The sequence below is a fragment of the Stigmatopora nigra genome, chromosome 7, assembly GCF_051989575.1.
Source record: "Stigmatopora nigra isolate UIUO_SnigA chromosome 7, RoL_Snig_1.1, whole genome shotgun sequence".
In the NCBI taxonomy this organism is placed as follows: Eukaryota; Metazoa; Chordata; class Actinopteri; order Syngnathiformes; family Syngnathidae; genus Stigmatopora; species Stigmatopora nigra.
This window is the reverse complement of record NC_135514.1, coordinates 624,052-648,658: the sequence shown is the minus strand read 5'-3', so window position 1 is coordinate 648,658 and position 24,607 is coordinate 624,052. Positions and strand designations below refer to the sequence as shown.

The 24,607-nt window shown below is 36.5% G+C and overlaps 1 protein-coding gene across 6 annotated transcripts in view; it reads right to left on the bottom strand.

The window, feature by feature from the left end:
• The window catches only part of LOC144199099 (RNA-binding motif, single-stranded-interacting protein 3-like), a 77,278-nt gene that overhangs the window by 16,621 nt on the left and 36,050 nt on the right, over window positions 1-24,607 (bottom strand). For 5 of the 6 annotated variants that reach the window (XM_077720487.1, XM_077720488.1, XM_077720486.1 and 2 more), the window contains exons 2-6: window positions 21,039-21,211; window positions 15,737-15,795; window positions 13,270-13,361; window positions 1,748-1,905; window positions 731-810 (exon numbers count right to left, since the gene is read on the bottom strand). In XM_077720487.1, coding sequence (XP_077576613.1) covers window positions 731-810; window positions 1,748-1,905; window positions 13,270-13,361; window positions 15,737-15,795; window positions 21,039-21,211 — 562 coding nt within the window. Of the gene's footprint in view, window positions 1-730; window positions 811-1,747; window positions 1,906-13,269; window positions 13,362-15,736; window positions 15,796-21,038; window positions 21,230-24,607 lie in introns of all 6 variants that reach the window. The other variant, XM_077720489.1, reaches the window with a different exon arrangement.

Here is a 24,607-nt window from a genome sequence, read left to right as displayed (position 1 = left end):
AAGATTTCCTCTATATAATTACATTTTGTGATTTATCTCTAATTTTCTTGATAATTTCCATTCATTTCTTTTCACAGAGTTGACAGATAGAGAGCAGCCTGGATGGAAGATGACACCATTAGTCATGTTTCCACATGAATGTGCTCACTTTAATCACATTTCCATTAAATTAGCCAATGTAATCTATGCACGTCCACACATCAGCATGAACAACAGGAGTTGGTCACATGAAACAGAGCAGCTGGTGACATTTGCTCCACTCAGGTAGCCAAAGGATAAATAAAAAAAAGCCACTGATCAAAACTCAAAACATCACAAACCATTTAGAGAAAATGTTGGAACAAAATATATTTTTTGGCTCATTTGTTAAGGGGTAATGTTTCCACATTGGCACTTGGGAATTATGTATAATCTGTTTAATGGAGCAAGCATTAAAAATGGCATGAACAATATTCATGTGTGCAAGAGGAAACACGGTATACATTTATTCATCATTCAGAATTTTGAGATGGAGATGCTAAACACAGGAATGCCAGAAGTGGAAAGATACACTTGTGAATGTATAATAATGTGATACGAATGCCTTTGTTTCCTTTTGTGTTGTTAAATTTGGTTAAAAATATAAATAAAAAAAGAAGAAAATAGATGAATACACTTTTTAGAGCTGACTGAATTATTGAATTTCTTCACATTTTCTGTGATTTACCTCATTCAACCTTGGTCTGCTCACCTGTCATGCCTGGAGGAGTTTTCAAGAATTTTCCATTGAAATTTTGAATCACTACATCACACTTCTCTGTTGACTCCATCCTAGGAGATAGGAAGAAGGGAAAACATAAACATATATGAACATAGCCAAGGAAAAATTAGTTTGCCTTGCTCTTTGATTAGGACATCAGATTATTATGAGCTATGAACTGCTATACATATAAAAGCAATATTTCTACAGGGTTCTGTGTGTGTGCATATATTTAGTCTAGGGACTTTCCTCTTCTTTGTCCTCATTGAAAAGCTCCATTCAGTTTGAGCTGTTTTGTGTCATGTCCTCTTTGTATGCCCCCATTCAGCTATGTTCACCCAATCACCGCTCAATGACTAATTGCCTCCTTGGCAAGCAAAGCCAGTGTGTGAGTGTCACAGAGAAAAATGGTGACAAGAGAGATTGTGAGTGTTTTAGTGTGAAGGTTTGGTTTTATATATGGGTGGGGGGTATTTTCCTTCTAATAACAACTAACCCTGAAGAGAGACCTGACTGCATGTTAATCTCTGGCACACTCCTAAGTGAAACAGAGAGGATCACATGCCCCCACATGAACAAAAGCCCATAAACACACACACGTTTTGCACAAAATAGTACTGTATTAATTAAATGAAGGGAAAATCTCTTCTCTGGAAATACAAGCAAATCTTGCATTGCCCTTTTATTAAGTGGTGTATGTTTGCAGGTTTAACTTGTTATAATCTAACAGAATGATTTTTTTCACATTACTATACTAGCCTTAATATAATAACAGGTGGTGAGAAATAGAAAAATAATCCCATAAGTCTTATTTGAATATTAGTCGCATACCCAGCCAAACTATGAAAAAAGTGTGATTTATAGTGGAAAATATAGTACCTAAGTTGCAGTACTGTATATTTACTGTATGTACAGAGTAAATACTCTATTGTTAAATGCATACCTACAAGACATGAACATTAGTGATAAATAATGTCAAATTAAAGAAACTGCAATTATAATTTGTACCTGGCAAAACCAACCCCTCTGCTGAGTCCATTGGCATCCCTCAGTATCCGTGTTGAAATGACATGACCAAATGGCTTCAGCATATTCTCTAGCTCTTGCTCATCCATGAACGCAGGCAAGTTGGAGATGTAAAGGTTGGTTGGGTCCTGTTCTTGTTGCTGCATTGAGTAAATATGGAAGACATTGCATGTGATTAATGTCACAGTAATGCAGAAACATGGTATGCTTATTTTCTAATACTGCGTAATCCTTCACAGATAGATTTGTGTGAAAAAAAGAGACCAATGCTAGCCGTTTGAAAAGCTTGAATGCAAACGTTTACGTTTACATGTCATCTTTCTGTTCAAAATAATACATTGAAAGCCAGTTATTTTACTACCAAGGGCAAATCTGCTCTTTGCTTAATGTCAATGTAAAAACATTACATCTAAAGAATAGCACAAGAGTTTTGGAGTAACTTTTACACAGCTAATGAGTAGCCATACTGAGCACCCTTTTATCTGTTAAAAAAGGAATGTTTTGTTTCCTGTGAAAATATATGCAAGATTCCAGTTGCCACAAAGGACAAAACAACCTCCACCATCCCCTGCTTTCCGGATGATGATTATAATGCATGCCGATGCTTTTCCATTGCCTACCCGTGTTGTAAGAACTTATAAGTGCTCTGCAGCACCTGTGTGTGATTGTGCTGCTTGACTTTGTCAAAAGTTTCAGGAAACTTTGTGCAACAACGTTCTCACTCTTACACACTAAATGTTATTACCGCCCGCTCCCTCTCAATATGGATGCACTTACTCATTTTCACTGCAACATCTGTCATGAATTGGCAACAGGTAAGCTTTTAATACCCAAAGTCAGCCAGTCACCCTGTGTTTTCAACCACTATAAAAGATCACGATGGCATTGTTGCCTCAAATAATTGATTGTATTTACTCTATTTCATGATTAGGGATGATAGGGGGTGTTTTTACATCATCATAGTTGTAAAAAACCTCTTATTTTGTGTTATTATTATTTTTAAGTGTCCTAAAGTACTTTACCATAGTGTATTAAAAATGTGGTAAAACTATTTGTTGCTCAAGTACATTTCAAGTCATACAATTCTACTTTTACCAATGCAATATTTTACAAGGTGACTTTAGCCTCTACAAAAGTTATTTTCGATTAGAGTACTTATTTTACATCAGTTTTCATCTCAGGTGCTTAATACATGGGGGTTATTTTCCAATGATACTTTCGCTTCCACTTCTGCTCCTTTGTCAGATTAAACTATAATCTCCTGTAATAGTATAGCACTGCTGTCCAAAATGCAATCTGAATACATGATTAATAATTAAAGAGCAGACTCCCTCCTCTTTCATTCCTGGTTCTCCTGTCACTTTGTCACCTTGCATATTTTTTATTTTTTTTACTTTTTCCACCGTCCCTATCCTTATATCATTTTCAAGTACACGTCACTGACACCTTGCTCCTTTTCCATATTTCTCTATCTTCCATTTTCCCCATCTGACATCCAATATTTCATGATGACCGTCTGGGTGTCTAAACACTTTCTAACGGCTTAATCAATACTTAATGAACATATCATAAATACTTTATGAACCCTAAACCCTGATATCCCTAGGGTTTCATTAGCCAAGAAGATGTACACTTTTCTCCGTCCTCACAATGACTGGCGGCTCAGTGAAATCAACAGTCAACCAACATCTTTGAGCCTATCCTCAGTTCATTTTGAATAATTTGGGGCATTTTACTGCAAATGTCGAGCCATCTATCTTTTCTAAAGTGTGGAAAAGGAAAACCCAGACCACACCAATGAGACTGATGAAAAACACAAACAAACATTCGCAGAATGTCATTCATGTTCCGTACCTCTTATTCTCACAAGTGCCATTGGAGACTATAGGCTATAGGTAGGGGACACCACGAATTGGTTCCCAGGCAATTGCTAAAATATTTCTGATTTCATTAAATGCTTAATAATGCCCACATTTTGAACTGAGAACTACATATTTCCACCAAATTCCTTTTAATTGGAAAAAAATGTTAAGCAGTAATAGAATAAATTAGTTTCATGAGGTTCCATTATTTCTGTTTTCTTAACCACAATAACTACTTTTGTCATGGACCAAAACAAATTATTCTAAAGGGACAACCTCATTTGATTCGTGCAATCAGTTCTGGAATAGCCATTTCTATGGCTAATTGGCTATAAAGGTCATTAAACACAGCTAACCTTTAAAAGATTCAACTCATTTTAAAACCTCATTAAATACAAGAACCAGCTTTTAAAAGTGGTGTCTCAATCAAATAAGAATATAATTTTATTTTCATTCATTCAACTGCTTATCATCACAACAGTCAAGGGGGTGCTGGAGCCTATCCCAGCTAACAACTGGCACTGAGCAGGGACATCCTGAATCGGTGGCCAGCACATCGCTCGGCTGTCGTGCCACCCAATATAAATCAATATAAACAAAAATTAAAAGGTTGTTTTCTAGTCTCATGTTTTTCTTTTACAGAAACCATGGATCCCTGGCTGTATGACAGACATCACAGCTGGCTAGTGAGAAACTATCTGTCCAGTGTTGAATGATAGTTTGTGGCAGTTAGAGCACTTATTCTTTTTTCTGGTATTTGGCAACCAGCTGCCAGCTTCTACTTACGGTGGGCTTCAATTTAAGTATTACAATCATCCTTTCAAAGTAATTGAGACTAAAGAGTATATTTTCTGATTCCACAAATTTGTCTCTTTGAAATGTGTCTTCTTCTGCCCTCTCTTTTTTGCTGTTATCACCTCATATTTCTCTCGCATACCTACTTTGTCACTTCTATGTCCATTAAAAAGACGGTAATTCATCATAGTATCAGACACGGCTGCATACCAGCATGCAGGCTATTTCCTTACTTTTCGGCCAGCAGCCCAGAGTTGTAATCAATCACCCTGTTCGTGACAGTCGAGCCATCAGGGAGGTTTGGACACAGAGGAACCAGAGACAGTACTACAGATGGTGACGGACATGAATGGGATGAATCTATCACAGATGCCCTTAACTTTTCAATAAGTTTAATTTGAGGTGGATGACCCAGTAGTGGGAATGTCAAACCCATTATCATTGGCTATTGGACATAGTAGTTATATTTTGGCTTAGTTACTAGAGTGAAACCAGAAAGTGTATAATTGACAGATGTATGCAAAATAATTATAAAATAATTTAAGAAGTGAATCAAATTAGCATCTTTGTTTTTGAAGACATATACTTGTTGTACATTGGTCCTAATTCATAATTGATTGTCCCTGCATAAGATTATGGTAATTTTAATAATTTATGACTAATCTGGAACAGAAGTAAAGGAAAACCTGTGGAAAGCTTTCATTGAGCACATTAAATGAGGTGGAGGGCTGGCTCTGGCCCAGGGGTTTTGAGTTTGACACCTGAGCCCTAAAGAGACAGAAAAAAAATGATTGGCCGGGTTATTTTTTTTTTACTGAGATCTTTTTGTTGTTGACGTACATTTTATATGGTGAAACGACCACAATGTATGAATCAGGGCTTGAGTCTGTAAAGCTGAGGGAAAGGCAGTGAAATTTGCTCTGGTACTGTGGTATACGTCATGGTATTTTGATGTTACTGGCATCTGATTATTAAATGAGTAATTTGAACTGGAAAAAAATGATGTTAAATGTGAAAGTCAGACTCTGGTAAACACATTAGTCACTTGTTATAGTGGTGTTGTAAAGTTACAATCCTTATGTACTGTATGTTCGTAATATGTTGTTAGGGACATCCGGGTATCATTATCCTCTATTAAAAAAAAAAAAAACAAGGCATGAATGCATTATGCTTAGAACTTAGAAGGGAGGCAAAACAACCCATTTCTCATGTAGTTGGATCATCACCCACATTCAAAAACTAACTACGTACATAATATTGAAAAGATGATCAGCTTGCACGCCGTTCATTCTCTGATGTTCTCAACTGTCTCTCCTTCTGTACTCTATGTTGTAATCTCTCATAATGGGACTCAGCTGTTGGTCGGTCTAATTACTTGGAATGCAGACAGATGATCTGGATGACATGCTGACACGCACACATGTACCCCCGCCTCCCAACACACATGCACACATTTACACATGCACGCACATCAAACCCCAAACACACCTACTGTAGTGTCAAGGGGCTTGCATAAATTATTGTTGTCTGTTTATGCACTTGTCATTCAAAATGAGTGTGTACATATGATAGCAGCATATGAGGGTTTCTCAGCACCTTTGGTTGAATGCTAATTTCCTTTGGGTGCCAATAAACAGTGAATGTGTTTATGACCGCGGGTATTTATTCAAGGTTCAACAAATAAACACACAAATAAATATTTCTATACACACATAAATGAATGACTAAATAAATAAAGTGCTTTAATAAACTTTCCTGACATCTATCCCAATTTTACTCCCAAAATCGTATGACGTAAACCCCGGTATAAAATATAAACTCCCACTCCTTGGGTGAAGGATCTTAACCATTAGACTACAGGGTAGCATGCTTTACACTCCACTCAAGGTGTTTAACAAATTAAACAAAGGGAAAGCTCTGGGACTCAGATGGAATATGCATAAAATCTCAATTATGCGGTTGGATGCTTCAAATAATTTTCCCACAAATGAGGTGGTGTTAATGTAGACTGTTTTTTTAGTTGACCGAGGGGTCAAAGTATATATTTTCATTAAGCCCTGCTACCTGTGAACATGGCCTCGGTCTCCAATCTTGCTGTCAATGGTGGCTGGTCTTCAACATACCCAATAACCCTGCAATGCTTACTAAAGCAGATTAAAAGCAAGTCTACTAAAATAACTCATTGACTACCTCCTTCATCTCCCTGGTCTCTCTTTATCCTTCACTGAATAGCTTCTTAACTGTCTTCCTGTTCCAGAATTTTATTGGAAAAATGCAATAAGGCAGAAGGCCTGTCTGCTTGCAGGATTAACACTGGGGAAGCACTTGCTGAGATAAGGGAAGAGAACATTTTAAATCGTTTTTCAGTGATCATGTTTCAGTGACATTGATAGCGATAGACATCCAATCCATTTTGACTGGTATGACTTGCAACAAATGATTGCTACCATCTCTCCCAGACAAAATGGATTGGATGTCTATACTTTCGAGTCAGCAATGGCTGTCATGATGAAACATCAGTGATACTTTCAGTCATACAGCAGATATGTGTTGCACTTTTTCTTTGCAAACATAAGTTTTGCCCATTTTCTTGATGGTCTCGAAAACTGACAAATTTCATCAAACCTGTTGTTCCATCAACATCTTTCAGGCTGTAATTGGACAATTTGGGTCAAGTATGCAAAATGTCAAGATTTTCATACTATTATACGCTAAACAAGTCAATCAATCGTTGTATTTATAGCTGTTTGCAATCTAAACTAGTGCAAGAAAAACAGATTGAAATTTGAATTTAATTTCCCTTTCAATGTTACACATACATCATACAGGTATTGACTTGCTCAAAATTGGGCAAAAGGGTACTTTAAGATATATATACGGCAGTGTTTCCCAACCAGTGTGCCGTGAGCGAAGCTCAGGAGTCTCGCGAGAAATTACAGGTCATACACCATAATAATCTAGAGAGAATTCTAAATATTAAAAGATTAAAATCGAACTATAATGAGGTTATAATTGAAATATGAAGTCATATATTGTACTATAACAAGACTTGAATTGTAATATTATGAGATTAAAGTCATTTTGTATCTTACTTTTATGTAAAGCAAAAAATACTTAAATGGCATATAGACAAACATAATTTACAATCACATTCTTTTGCTGTCAACATGGAGGGTTCAATTAACCTATCATGCTTGTTTTCAGTGGTCGGAGGAAACTGGAGTACAGCAGGCACAGTGAGAACATGTTAACTCCGCACCTCTCAGAACTGTGAGCGACATTCTAGCTTCCCAACTTGGTTTGGCCATCCTTAAAATTTCCACTTAGGCATCCACAATTTCAGTTTAGGGGCTAGTGTTGTCTATTTAAAAAAAAGGTTATTCTGGTTCCTTGTTCATTTATCTGAAAAAAAAACCCAAACCTTTATGAGGATGTGCGGTGCAGAAGATTAATGTATTCTTTCTTTAAACACTTTTCAATATGCTGCATGTGAAATAGTGTCATGAACAATATTTCAATCATTACAATCCCTTTGCTAGCAATTCACTCTGCACTTTGCAGCGCATTTAGTGTTAGAGACCACACAGGGATCCAGATCACATCTTCAGATGTCATTTACTGTGCATATTAAAGCAAATCAAACATGTATGTGTACATGGTGGGCAAGGCAAACAAGGCTTTAAAGTGATGGTTGTTGCCATGGTTCTCTATTTGAGATCAGTGGGATTAACCTCCTGTGGAGGGCTTGAGGGAGACATGGATGCATGTGAAAAGAGCAGTACAAGGACAAATCAAAATGAAAACAGCTTTGGGTAAGAATACATCAATAACTATAGAAGAATTTGTTTTGTCCATGGCATGGCCTTTAATAAATCTAGATACTTTCCCTTGCAGAATTCAAGTCGAGTTGAAAAGGTAACATTAAATATTGTTTTCTACCATTAAAAAGATTAATATACTAAATTTTCACAGCAGTTTTGGAATTTTCCTTTCTATTACTTTAATTATTATTATTTTTAAGTACAGCCATAGACTCATAATTTATAGCCGCTGTTGCTTCACGGGGGTTCTTAAATGCTCTCAGAGAAGGCACAGTTGTTTAGTGCTGCCTCTTTATTAGCAAAAGATTTAGAATTAGCATTGAACTATAACTCTTAATTAAAAAATAAAAAACTAAGAAAAAGAGAATAGAGACAGGTGCAGTCACAGTTAAACTAGTATTGTATTGTTTATCTCACAACTGTGGTTTAAGTTCAGTTTAAGTATCTGAATATAAGATGTTTGCACAGTTTCAGGTCAAATGCAGTATCCACTGTTGATTTAGATTTTTTTAAGGGAAAAGTCCCTGGGTGTATTTTAAGCATTATTGAAATTGTAAAGGCAAACATGCATAAACAGGTCTTTGATTGAAAAAAATAAAATGGAAAATATAGTCATTACCCTAAATGTTCAACAGATTTATCAACTTTTATCAAGACAAGTCTAATTACCATTGCATCCTTCGCCAAGGGCATCTGGCAGGCAATAAGATGTCAGAATTAGGTAACTATCATACCTATCGCAACTACTATACATTCTGTTCTGAGCCATAAATTTGAAGCTTAAAACTGTCATCGTGGGTAGGCCACGAGGGAGGTGCCAGTCCCCTATAAAGATGTATGTATCTCGAAGACATTAATCTAGGTACATACATTTAGATTTTACAAGGACCCAAGGATGCATTTTGAGCCCAATACACCTCTTAAAAAACAATAAACAAAGAAACAAAAAAATCCAAAGGAAGTTGGGGAAGAAACTCTGAAAATGAAGATGTGAGATAAGTATGTGTCAACTGAAAGAGAAAACCGTAAGACACAAAAACAAAGCTTAGAGACTGACAGAGTGATAGGTTCTTCAAGGGGAAAAAGCCTCATTGGATTTCAGTGAGCATGTGCAGGAATACTAAAAGGTTACAGCGCTTGATTTGTGATATCCAACTCTGAAAACTCTCTCTCTTCCTCTTTGGCATTGCCTGTCCACAAAGTTTGATCGATAGCTGAATTGTGCCATCGGTTTGTGAATCTAGCCGACTCTGCTGTCTACTCAATGACAAACAACAAACAGGTCTGGCCACCAATAACAATGAGAGATGTGAGGACTGAGCACTCCCGTGGAATATAAGGCTGAATCATGCTAGTATAGTCCGTTTCAAGTATGTGTACAATGATCTTTTACAGTATGTGCTCCATGCATGGAAGAAAAAAAATGACCACTCAAATTCAGTCCATTTTAGTACCATCTGTTTTTCTCACATATTTACTCCCTCTCGTCTTTCACTTTGCATTCCTCCTTGGAGTTGAAGATCAATGACCACACCATATCTCCACATTCAGTCTACTCTGCCTCGCCCGGCTGCCCACTCGCTCACTGTATTCAACGTTCCTTCCCTCACTTGAAACAGCCCACTCAAATACTAATTCCACAGACGAACAAAATGTAAGGCATTTTATGATGTTTTGAAGTTAGTGCTATCCCAGCTTCATCAGAACAAAGCGCTGCCCCCACACTCAGCTGCCTACTGCATTGTTACCTTGGCATGGAAAATGTTTCAAAGTATTATTGTGGATTTATCATAATATAGTCAGTAATAATCATTCCGAATTACTCTCAAAAAACAACCAGTCTTTCAAAGAATGCCCTATTCTACTTGACAAAAAAGCCGGTCTGTTATTTATGCACCTATATGCCAGATGCTAAGGATTATTGTTGGTCCGGGCAAATTATCTGGTCAACTGAAGCATTTTTCCTGTAACAGGTATCATACACCACAGTGAGTCTAGTCTAACTATGAACCTGTCAGACACCTCCCCTTTAACCCTGTAACCCTTCCATTCTTTGTTTTTCATTTCTCACTTATCCACTTAACTCCTCCATCCTTCTTGGTACATGTGTGTATGTGCCCATACACAGGCCCAATCCATGGGCTGGTAATGCTGGGTTAATAAGATTGGAGAGCAGCTGATGGCTGTGCACATTCAGGCTAAATTACATTTAATTCAATTGGGTTTCGCTCACTTGGCTCCCTCCCACTCCTCTCCTATTTCTCTTCTTTTGACTCATTGTCTTTATCCGCTTCACATGGAGGTGCACACACAGACAAGAACACAGGATACAGTTCATATTTTATTTTAGAGTGATCCACACAAATTGTCTTTGTCCACCTGTCACTAAAAATTGGATTATTTGTAGTCTCCCAAAAAATAAGTAATACTGAGTTTTATAAATGAGTAGGGCATCTTTCATATGACCTTCCAGAGAAAATCTGAAGACAGATATACTAAAAATAAAAGCTGATATGAGCAATTCAATCAAGTCTCATGACTGGCAGTTGAAAATGTTCACGTTATGTGTGTATGTGATTAAATTAAACAAGTCATCAGTAGCTGAGTGCTCAAATCAACAACTGGGGTTTGTGTCTCTGATTAAAATTAGAATCCAGGGAAATAATCTCTTTTGATAAATGTAATTGTAATATGAGGCAGGTTTTTTTCATTAAATATTTCAATATTATTATTTCAGTTTGGCTGATAGTTTGTTTTTAATATACAACTACTTCTACCTTCATACTGTTGTCATGCATGCTGGACACTAGGCTCACCTGGCCGCTATTTAGGGATGGCTGACATACGTAATATTCTACAAGTATGTGGAATTTCTTTTATCTGTAAATTAGTAAACTTTAGCACTCCTGTTAACCAAAAAAAGTACATCCAAGATAGGAGAAAGAAAAACTCTCTCACTTTCATTCTGTCTCTCTCTCTTTCTTTCTTTGTTTGATCCTGCCCCCTGCTATCTCTCGCTCATGCTAGTGCAGAAGTAAACCCCCCTTTCAAATAGATTGAAAGCCTTATAACATTCCATGCAGTGTCAAAAAATGTAGCTATAGCTTTCAGTGATTTACCACATGCACACATCTTTCTTATTTGTATGAAATGCCAGGAAGCAACACTAGTAATAATTAACTTTGATTATTTATAACCCATTCATTGACTAGCGATGAAAACTCCTTGGAAAGGTTATGCCACCCACTCACAAACAAATCAGAGTGGCTAATTTGCTTTTTCCATTGAGAACATTCTGAATCCGTCTCATGCAATATATCCAGTTTCAATTGGTTTCCAAACATTCCAATCATCAGGGGAATTGATTTCATATGACAGACTTTCAAACATATTTTCATGTTTCAGTTTCCTCTGCTGTACTGTAAAGGCATTATTTTAACGTAAATGGATTTCCTTCGGGTCATGAGAAGTGCCATGTGGATATAATGTGCAAGCAAATAAATTCCCTGTTGTACGAGTAGTGTGGTGCTGATGGAAGGGTGAAGCTGCAGCTGCGGCTCAGCTAACGTGCTGTTTTTGCAGTGATGATCGAGCCATGTATGGAAAGTCGCCTCCGGAGACATTTCTGGCACACAACTGCATGGTACAATCACACCTTGCTATGGCAGTGCAGTCCATTTAAAATGGTGCAGACCTGCCTATGGAATGCCAAAACATTAAGGGCATGAGCATTGACATATAAATACAGTTGAAAACAGGTGTTGAATTGTAAGCCCTTTTCAAACTTGACTAACAACCCATCACACTTTGGAACAAAGAAGCTCCAAATCAACCTGAGAACCATTTACATACAAAGTGTCAATCCTACAGTCGTACCAAAATATCAGAATACACGCATAAGATTAGTGAGCAAGGATGAGATGGATTTGAATTCTTTTCTGATTATTGTCTTTGATTAAAAATGAAAGTTCCATGACCACCATTTCTCCAAAACTTTGACCTAAAAACTGAGTGTGTGTGTGTGACTGTGTATTATTTTATATTACTTCCAATGCATTCCAGGTCAAAAAGTTAGCCAGGATGTCAGAAACTCAGTTCATAATTGGTTGACGAAACATTGCACAGTTTGTGTAATTTCATTTCACTTCGCTTTTCCTTCCGTTACCCCGGAAACTCAATCTCACAGGAATGGATGACTCTTCTCCTTAATAGCAACTAAACACATCAGAACTGCTCTTTCAAATGAACCCCCCACCCCCAAGCCATTAGGAACAATGCAGAAGATAGAAGTCTAATGAAAAGAGGTGTAATAGAAGAGCAACGTGGCTCAGAGCCTTGCTACTGTTTTAATTTTGCTCGATGGTTGTGATGCTTGAAGAATGATGCGTTTTAATTGGACACCTCACAAACATCTAAACGAAGAACGTCAGAATTCATATAGTTTTAATAAATGAGAAAGAAAATCTGCTTAGTCCATTTTCCCAAACACAACTACAAGGCAGGCAGGCATATGCACAAAGCAAAATAGCTAGTTTGCATTTTTTGATATAAAACACACACACACAAAAGCTAAACTGAAAGACACTTGTGGGACCTGCTGCCATTGCTGCCATGTCATGCTGAAATACATGATAATGTATATTCTACATTTTTGTGCAGTCACATGAACCTATTGGTATGCACATACTATACCTTCAATCGGTGGTATAAATAGAAGAAACAGCTAAGAACAACATCAAAGCAAAATAAACTCAGCCGTATATTCTTTTTCAATCAATAATCTTGTCCTATCCATGCTGGCTGATCCCTTTCAGCATATGGGATTCAATTTATCAATAATAACCACACCATTGACCATTAAAAACTGCACATACGCATCTGTCTGAAGTCAATCGTAATCAACATCACAATGTCATTGCTAGGAGGACTATAGTTGACATGAGATAACAGCGGTTATCATCTCCACAGCCACAGTTTTTATTCTTTTTATTTAAAAAAATTGAATAAATGGCTGCAAAAGTCTTACCTTGGCCATCTGTGCCTGAACTCCACTGGCTTTAAGAGAGGCCACAGCTTTCTGTGCAGCTGAAGGGTTGTCAAAGTCAACAAAGCCATAACCTGCAATTCAAAAAATAAAAGACAACTTTAATGACATACTAAAAAGGCTCAGGTGAAAAAGTTTGATGTGGATGTGTCAAAAGTCAGGTCACGTTTTAATCGCAAGACAACACCATAATAGTGTGCATCCCAGGAGTCAAAAAAAAGTTTAAAAGTTTGGAAAGCAATGATAAATAATAACATTTTAAATTGTAAATTTGTGGGGTCGATGGTCATCATGATATGAGCATGTCACCTTAGTAGTTTTAAACAAAACAAACATTGTCACTAGAAAATGGGTCTCAATATGCGAGCTAATATTCATCATGCCGGCTAATTTCTATCATTATCATTTCTATGTGTCTAGTGTGTGTCATCATTTATCTTGTACCTACACAAGGGACTAAAGATGGAAATTAGCCCTTGGCTACAATCTTATCTATTTACATATATATGTTCATTAACTTGACTATAAATATGTTCATTAATATGTGCTGTCCCTTATTAAATAAATCAATCAATCAACATTAACTTTAAAAATGTGTTATCTTTTTCTTCTTTATACGTCTTTGTAAGTTCAGCATTTTCATGCTGTGCGTTAACAGTTCCTGCTAGTTTTATATTGCAGATAAAGCCCAAACATCAGAATATTTTCATTTATATGCAACAGTGCATAATAAAATTGTCAGTATGATAAACGGTTCCCCGCATGGATTTCTCTCTTTGTTCTGATTGACACACGGATTATTTGGCTTGCCTCAGCCTTTAATTTACCTCCAGGACAAAGGAATGTGTGTATAACTGAAGTCACATTTGTGACAAAATAGGAGCACCAAGAGGTTTCAGTGAAAGCCAGAAAATAGACACTAGCTGCTTCACTGTTTTAATGGTTTAAAAAGAGAGGGCACATAAAAAGAGCTAGTCCAGCTATGAAAATATGGCCTCATTGAACTAATAGCTTTGTGTCATGATCTGTTTGATCATGTTTATGCGATATATTAATAAAAGCTTGCACACTTGAGTGGAGCCAGACAGGCGTAATTTGAAAGCAATGCAGCTTTGAAACCCCTGAGTTCTAAGTGGGTTGTGTGATAATACAATTAAATGATATTACCAACGCCTCGACAAAATTGAAAATGTAAATATATTAGGTAGGGAATACTGGTTCCTTGCCTCTCTCATATAAACATTTAATCACATACTGAAAAACATGTGTTCTCGCCTCTCAGTCATCTCCAAAATTTGGTACAAAGGATAGTTTAGCTGACATGCAGAATCGTTCAAAGTTAGCAATCTGCTTTCACCGCAAGACCTGCCATGCATCCCCGGTAGTAAATTGTTAATATTTAAGTTTAATAAATTAAATATTTTTTATTAAATAAAAAAAGGATATGTTATGTATTAAAATTATAATGCTACATGTATTCAATAAATACCTCTATTTATATTGTATTTATATATTATTATATTGAATTGAATTATTGTATTGTATTCATATATTATTACATTGAATTATTGTATTGTATTCATATATTATTATATTGAATTTAATTATTGTATTGGATGGAATTGTTGTATTGAATTTATATATTATTTATTAAATAAATAGATTTTAATCTTTGAACATATATTTGTTTGCACACAAACATCAACACACACAGCCTCACACCAAACTATTTTCACAAGTTGAGAACTCTGCTTTAACATGACAACAATGCCAAAACAACAGACTGATCTGATCTGTCTTATTCTATTACTCTTTTGACTCAGTCAAATCTTACCCGAATAAAAGGCATGTCTGCTAACTCATCAATTTGAAAGGGTACCCTTCCTTTTCTGTCAGCCGCAAGCTATTTTTACACAGTCACTCCGTCTTCCTTGTTCAGCTTCCTGTCCATCACTCCATCCTATTAGAGGCTTCTCTACCAATTTGTACTCCCTTAGTCATGCTGAGCACTAATCTTGTCCCAAATAAATGCATTTGCAAACAACCCAACACTTACACCATTTTACTACATTTCACTGTAACTCAAAAACTGTTTAACAATTAGACAATACAGAAATTCAACATTTTTAAGGGAAGAAAAGGATTAAGGAAAGGGAATGCTGTAGCTGCTTGATTTTCTGGAGAAAATAAAGTATGAATATATACATATTTCTTCTGCCCGCATGTATCAATTACATCACTATAAAAACACCTCCCGCAGTTATACTGTCTCAGCAACAAGTCGCAGAAGAGCATTTGTCCAACAATGAGGCACAATTCATAAAATTGGTGACTAGAGTACAACTCAAATACTGTGTAACTTTAGTTAAAGTATGAATTTGTAAATTATTACTGTTATTGAGAATTGACATTCATCATCAGACAATACACACACTTGTGACTGACTCACCTTTGCACTGATTGGTGTTCTTGTCTAGAATTGCCTTTGTAGAAACAATTTTGCCATATCTGCAAAACGACAAAAAAAAAGGTTCTTGTGAACTCTGAAAACAGTTACCCCCTGCACATTAAAAAAAAATCTTGAATGTAGATTCCGACCAATAAATGATGCTAAAAAAAAATCTTGAATGTAGATTCCGACCAATAAATGATGCCAAAATGCAGAGTCCGAAGAAATCTTCTGATTTTTTTTAACATTGAACTAGGGTTAGGTTGTTTAATCTTCATCTCCCCATTAACTAACATTGTGTACAGTAAATCTCTTATTTTGCCTGCTCAAAAATTGCAATTTACAACATGGATACTCCATTACAGATAGCTTATACTGCGCTCTCTCACTTTTTAACTTAGTATCGACTGCACATTAAATCAACCAGCAGTACACAATTAATGAAAATCTTAACCTCATTAACGCATTATGATTTCTATTTGTGAATATAGTATTTGCAAGGGACCAGTTGTACAAGGGTTAGGCACAAAAAGTCACCAGGATCAACAAACTACCCGCTGTGATTGGCATACATAAACCATATATTTTGTCTTATTGTAAGTCTTGGCATCGCTACCTTTTTCTTTGTTATATTCTCTTCATTAACCCTCCTACCACTCCCGTTGGCCTGCTTGGTGTGCTCTGAAAGAAGTTAATAATATATCTTATCAGCTCTGTCTTTTAGTTTTCCTGAGACTAAAGCAGAGGAAAAGGCAGGCAAGCAATGAAAATTCACTTTTTCATCTAACAGTGTAACTGTGCAGCTTAGTATCAGTAGAATAATTCCTGGTTGTATAGCCCCACTTTTTAACATCCTTTATTTGACTTACCTGTAAGGGTTGACCGGTAATATCGCATATGGTGGTAGTACAAAAACTTCTTTTAAATTAGCTTGTTATGACATAGTGCACAATTTTTTTTTGATTGCAAATACCTGATATTATTTTTTTGCATTTTCATTAAATGGTTGACTTATAGATCTGAATTCTTGGTGTCACATAATTTGGAACATAACAAAAAGATCAGTACGTGAATCGGGTTTGAGTTATTCTTTTTATAGTAAATTATAGACCTGACAATCATCTGACGTTTGTTCCCATATTCCACTGACGTTTGTTCCCATATCCCAGCACCATACAGCATAACTATAGTCAAAACCTCAATCAATAATTAATAGTACAAAAAGATGTCCTATATCAGTTATCTCTAGTATTTGTCACAAATTAATACAATAGGAACACATACAAATGAGTTCCTTACTGAAGAATATAATGGCAGTGATTGGTTAAATACCATTACAACCATCATAGTGAAGAGGGAAGAAAGCATGGAGGAGTTAAGACACGTCAGTGCGTGAGGTATCCGAGAAAAAAAATGAAGGAAGTGAGGGAAATGTGTAATGGGTGGTGAGCGAGAATAGTCAGTCACAAGCTAAAATGAAATATTGACGGCAGGGAGGAAGCAATAGGAAGATAGTATGGGGTGTTTAATAAATAGGAGCTCATTTAGCTGTCACAAGCAGGAGCGTCTCTGTCAGCGAACATAGACTTTGTCGCCTGACAGCCTCATATCAAACTCTATTGGGATAGGAGATTTTGGATGTATAAAAAAAGACATTTGAGAGTATTAACAAGTCTACGGTCTCTGGCAGACTAAAACGATGCTTGCCAGAGTAGTTTTGACTGAAGTTGTGCCGTCTAGTGAAGAACATATTTGGCTTGTGGTTTGAGGCAAAAACCAATGAATGCAAGGATTGAAAATAAAAGGCAGAATAAATCTCCCACACATTTACACACACACGCACACGCCATCACAGATGAAAATCACTAAAGCAGTAATCACGCACTTTACACATGCCATCTGGAAATGCCCAAATCTTTGTTAACTTCGGCCTCCATGAAATATAAACACTATGTATGTATGTGTAAACTCCTATAATGCATGTGTGGCTAAGTGAGGCAGGACATGTTAGAATACATGTGGGTGTTTTCTCGAAATGATGTGATTGTTTGTGTATATTTGCGGGGTGATTCAAATTGCATGCAAAGATCTAATGGACCGGTGTTTTTCCATGTTGTTTTTTGCTGTGCCAAGAATGTAAAAACACTCTGAAACGATGTTGGCGTGTGCGTAACTTGCGTGTGTGAATGAAAAATAGAAGAGCAGAAAAGCGAAAAGCAGATACCTGGCTTGACACATTGTGATCCTTGAAACAGTATTCACAGTTGTCTCGCTTTCCAATGTGGAAAACGCACACAGCATATGTTATGGTGTTTCTGTTATCCCCAGACAACTGCACCTTTACTCTGTTGATAGGCTTTCAGAGTTAGGAGGAAACAAGACATGAAGGAAGGTACGAAGAGCAAGCCCTTTGACAACATTCTTGCACCATGAAATATAATGCTGTATGTTCTGGGTTTCCTTTATTCCTATTATCCGATTTAAGAAAAAACAAATTATCTGTTACTGTAAGATGGTGGGCGAAAAGAATATTAATATGGTGTATGCCAGTAGGGGGTTGCGGATGTGGACTACAAAAGTGCAGAACAAAGTGTCAGATATACAATTATGTATCCAAGTCAAAACTAGAGTTATTTGATTTCAGTAGTGTATAAGCAAGTGGAAATATTTTCAACCTACCCTTGACCAAACAACAATGATAGATTGCATTTTTATTCAAATTTTCTTAGAATGACAAGAACCAAGATGGCCAGGGTCATTCATTATTTTCCCATGTACCAAAACCACATTAGATAAAAAAAAAGTGTGGAAGAATGTTAATTGAATAATGATACATGTCAAATGGTCAAGCAAAATAAACATCCAATGCTAGAGTATTAGAGCGTTCTTCTCTTTATGAAACGTTTTAGGAAACAGCTGAATAAATTATGCACTGTTGTTTAAAGTCACGTGTCAAGAATCATGGCTTTAAATTCATTGGTAAAGTTGAGTCACGCGTTTGTCATGTAAACACGATTCCACAAGTATAAATAAAAGGACAAAAACATGCTATTTTCCAATCAAATTTCATGATATATATGAATGGAAGCAATTAGGTTCTTAAAACATAGTTAGCACATAATTTCCGTTAAAGATTTATATAGCAGTTCTGAATTTTCCACTTATCAAACACAAATGGATCTGCTTTAAAGGAAGAATTGTAAATCAAAAACAGCAATCATAAAATAAAGAGGAAATAGTTTGGTGTACAAACCTTTATAGTGCATTTATGATAGACTGATAATATTGCCCCTGGTTTTAGATTTACATTCTGCTCACATTATGCTCTGTCCTCAGACATTAAAAGTGTCCCCTCAGTTCGGGCGAAGGAGGGGACCGATTGGAAATGTCAGCTGACAACAGCACTTTTCAGTGACACTTTTAGAACTCACACAAAGAAAGATGGTACAATTGGGAGGGAGGTATGACAGTGTCATGTAAAGAGGGGATGTAAAAGATGGTATAATGTGAAGGCAGACAGGAGAGTGGGATAATATATTATTGCTGGCACATAAAACGTAACAAAACAAATCGATTCCTAAAAAAAGGGTAGACTAGTATATGTCTGTGTTAGTATAGAAACAGGAGACTGCAATGTTTTTTTAAATTAAAATTATGGCCACATATGGAGGATCTGAGTGTGTAAGTGTCAGGGTTAAAGCTTTTTTTGGTCTGGGTTTGTTGACTGTGTTTGTGGAGTACACACGCATACGTTCACCAATACACGTCATTGCCATGAGTGGCAGGAAATAAACACTCAAAGTATTTCCGATAGGCGTAAAGAGAGCCAAGGACAGGCGGTGACCCAAAAGCATGCATCAGGCGCCTCCCACAGTGACCTTTGTGAAATGTTACTGGCCACTTGGCACGGTGACTGAGGCTCTAATGAAACTTTTATTGGCCACCCATTTCTCACTCTGTTTTTCCAAAAAGCCTCAAGGGCTAAACTGAAAAATTGCAGTCTTGAGCTACAGAAGGGCAAATTATGCTTGCAGTGTGTGTGTGTATGTGTTTCTGGGACTCTTCCTGTCTTTGTGGTATTTTATTTTAATTTTAAAATAAATGAACATTTCCTGGGAGGCAGTTTAAACTTTCAGTTTAAGTGCATAAGGAGTAATAAATAAAACTGAAACCTCACCATTTGCAAGTCATGCAATGGTGTTATAGACATAGGTGGAGAATATATAATATTTATAATGGCAAAACAGTATTTAAAGCTATACATTTAGCCATCAAGTTTTGTAGTTTCACATCTATAATGTCAAAAATGTTTAACATTAACACTGTCAAGCTTTGATGTCATTAACCTTTCACTTATTACGGATTATCCTGTTCAGTGTTGCAGACGGGTTGGAATTTATCCCACTGGACTTTCTGGGATGCAGACTGAATGTGTCTGTGGCATTGTTTTTTTTTATATATACTAATGAAAAACAATGGATATGCATTTAGAAATGACATGTTCCTGATCAACATATGCCTTCATAAGAATAGAGAATACATTCAGATAGAATGCATATGATGATGTTGAAGCACAGCAAACTCCAAACTATCAAATAGATCAATCAAGAAACAACTTCAGTATTCAATATCCATACAGGTTTCCATTATTATTCATCTGTATTAAGTTTTTTATTTTTATTTTTTTTTATAGAAATCATATTTTGGGGTAGTACAGTTGATCATAAATCAGGGCTTGTTGTTTTTGTTGGTTCTCATAACCTTGACGAGGATGAAGATAGAAAACCAATAGATGTTACCATTTGTGGATTTTATCTAGTATGCTTTGCTTAAATATAATGTAATCCTCCTATAGACTCCCTGATGTGGGATTAAAAAGTGCACTGTACTCTAACCAACCCTACTCTACTTTACCCTAATTAAAGTCTAATCTTATGCTACTCCATTCATACTGTTATGTTGTTTCTGCTAGTTTTAAATGAGGCACACAGTTAGATTTCCAGTTTAATTTAACAGGTTATAGATAAGCAACTGATGGATGATATACTGCTGTGTTTCTGTTTCTGTGTGGAGGACTCAGTGCAAAGGCTAACGGATGGGTTAGACCGAGCTGGGTCTTGTTATTTCCTTATAGGAAGCACAGAGGGGGAGGCATTGAGGTCAATCGTACACAGGTGATGGCCATTAGAGCATTCCATTGAATTCACGGAAACACTAATTGCAAATAGCTGTGCTAAAACAAGCATTGCTGTATTGGTCATGTTCAAAGAGACAGTGGTGTCAGACTTAGAATAGAACTCACGGTTGGCACAGTTTGATGAGATCTTGATCAGTGGTGGCTGGTGGTAGGCCTCTGATGTATAGGTTGGTCTTACTGAGCTGTTCCGCTATCCCTCCTCCCTGACCTCCACCTTCTCCTCCTGTAGTGCTGGGGCAAGGCGGTGCCATAGACGGAGGGGGAGGAGCATACGACTGCTATAAATACAGAAACAACTAAAATTAAACTATGCTAATATATAATAAAAACATTTACATATATAATATAAATAAAATTTCATTTTATATATATTTTAATTCATTTAAAATTATATTTAAAAAATAATAATGAATATATATATATATATATATATATATATATATATATATATATATATATATATATATATATATATATATATATATATATATATATATATATATATATATATATATATATATATATATATATATATATATATATATATATATATATATATATATATATATATATATATATATATATATATATATATATATATATATATATATATATATACACACACACATACAATATTTGAAAATATCAACATATATACCCTGTCAGTAATCACATTTCTGGTGGATAAATACAGGCAAAACAGTTAAATGTTCCCACAGTAATAAAAGATGATAATATTAAAAGAAAAAGTTGCTGATTAAAAACTGCAGGGAAAAAATACGGAAAATTAGGAAAAGAAACAACAACTCTTTAACAGTAGTTTGGGGATTTTTTTGTATTGATAGTATTGTCCAGTTTAAGCCCAAATTCATTGAATGGGTAATCTCTCATCTCATCTCATTTTATGAATCGCTTAATCCTCATTAGGGTCGTGGGGGCTGCTGGACCCAAATCCAGCTGTCTTCCAGCCAGAGACGGGGGACACCCTGAATTGGTGGCCAGCCGATTTTGTGGTTGAAAATTTCGTCCCATTGTCAACACAAAACCAGGGCCTTGTAGTATTTTTTGTTTTCGCCCAACTTTATAGTTTGTACATTTCTGGCAGTGCAAGGATTAATGAATTCTTGGAGTTTACGGGTTCAGAGTGCACACCCACCTCTTCCTGCCAGCTGTCTTTGGCAGACAAGTAGGAGGAAGTAAACAAGCTTGATGGCTCACACAGCAACAGCAATAACAACATTCTCTCTGCTGTCTTGATGTTTGGAGTCAAACATCCACACTGGCTCTAAAAGACGTCACCATCGGTTTCATTAATGGGACCCGAATGCAACTAAATCAAGAACCTGCAACTGTTGAGATGAACAACACCTATATCCACTAAGCGAGACAGAAAGGCAGCTGATAATATGTGAACAAGGTGTATGTGTATGGTTGTTTATATTCTGTCATGTCTCTTCTACACTGTGGAAGGTCTGCAGTTATAAAAGATAAATGCAACCCAAACAACCCAAACTACATAATGTGAGTTGTTTGTCATTTATTTGCTGAAGGTCCACATTGTGTTAATAATCAGACTCATGCCAACATCAAATCATGTCCACCTCATGAAATATGTTTAAAAATGTGCAGAGTGCTGCATCTTGAAGTTGTAGCAAAAATAACATTTGTCTGCCCACCCACTAGGATTTTTTAGGTGTGCCAAAAAAAGAGGATCAGGTAATGATCAACAAAGAACCCTTGATTTCTCGCCCACCCCAGCAACATATGAAGGCGCCATCAGTGGGTGACACAAAGCATACATCCAGCTGTCTTATTTACTTCACAATGAAGTTGTGCCGCAAATGTTACTGCCAACAACCCACCAAATACACCATCTCTCACACATTCTATTTGTGCGTGCCAATTAGAAAATTATAATATCCTGAAAAATGGTTGTCTTAATGAGCTGAAAATCTTAATCAGCAATATTACACTAAGGAGCTGCTTGAGACATATCAACTAGTGTGTAATGGCTCAATAAACTTGAAAAAAGTGGTATCATTTACCTCATGAATCTAAGCATTGGAGGGATGAAAGGAACACCAGATCAGTGCGTGCAAAGCCCAAAACATTTCTTTTGTTTGGTCTCAAAACCACATTAAACCCATGTCTGCTGAACCGCTTTCAGCCAATTTGTTCAGCTGTCAGCGTTTGGCCAATATTGAGCTGTGGATGTGTCAGAAACTGTAATAGGGAAACCCTTTGGAATGTTGATTCATACTCTTTCTATACTATACTCCTGCTTTCACCTAAAGTCAAATTCAACTCCCATTATGTTGTTCCTCGTTGCTCACTTCCTTCTCTCTTTTCACCTCTATCGCTTCACTTTATGAAAAGCCTGACACGAAAACTTCACTCTTTGCCTGCTCTCTCTATCAGTGTCTTTTCCTGCAAAGGATTATTCGGCAGTGGGAACGTGCAGACTGGAGGCTGCCTCTCAGCTGGTATTATTGACACTTACTACATTGGAGCAGCTCTCACAGTGGGAGTACCGGCTTTGAGGCAGCGACAGAAACTGTCACACAAAGCAAACAAAGCGTCACCAGGTTTTACGAGATTTCATGCCTGGTTGAAACTGAAAGCAACACAACTGCAAAATTGATGTGCAGTGTTGAGAATGTGCAGTTTGACTACCTGCTGAGCATAACTGCATCATTAAAAATAAAAGCCACCATTGTACAATAATGGTAAAAATATCAACAGCAATGAATGTAATAAAGATTCTTCTATAATTAGATATAACCCCCTGTAATATTGACACAAAAATGGATCTAAATAAGAAGTATACAACTCTGTTGGAAACAGTTTTGGCATGAAAAATGCACTTTGCCAAAGAAACGTGAACAAATACAGATGCACAATGACCTACCGTTGTTTTTATTCATTACTAACTTTAAGTGGTCACAGTAGAGGAAATCTGAAAGTTTTGAAGGGAACAGCTTAGAAGTTTAGTGATATGAAGGGTAGAAAATGAAATGGCAACATCCCAGAGAGAGGTGAACTTCAGGTGAAAAGTAAAGAAAGGGGGAAGTGGAGATGGTGAATTGTGGCGAATGGAAGAAGCCAAGTGAGAAAGGATCAAGAGAAAGAGTATGTCACCTATGAGGAAAGAAAGGCAAGATGTTTAATTCTGGCTGTTCCAGCCTCTTCTAATCCTCTCTAAAAAGATGAGGAAAAAATCTGGGGTCCAGAATAGTTCTTCTCGTACATTCTCACTGTGTAATCACAGAAGCAGCAGGTTTTAATGGCTACTGTTGTATAGACCTTATATGCTGAAGTACAATCCTCTCTTTCTGCTAAATAAAACGTACAGACTTCGCCATGGGTTTGTCTAACCTATGAAAAGAAGCATTTCTCTGGAAATTTGCAAAAAAAAATCTTCTCTGGGGGATGCAAATCATCAGATGCACAAATGTTAAAAGAAAATGATATTGTCAAATTGCCAATGGGTGGAATGGCAATTGAGTAGTTAGCATGTCTGCCTCATATTTCTGAGGTCAAGGGTTCTATCCCTAAAGGGTTACAACCTTTCTGCATGGGATAGTAGGCTGATTGAACACTCAATATTGTTTGTGGGGATGAGTGTGAGCATGAAAACCCCCCAATTACTGTCCATAGTTGGCTGGGATAAACTT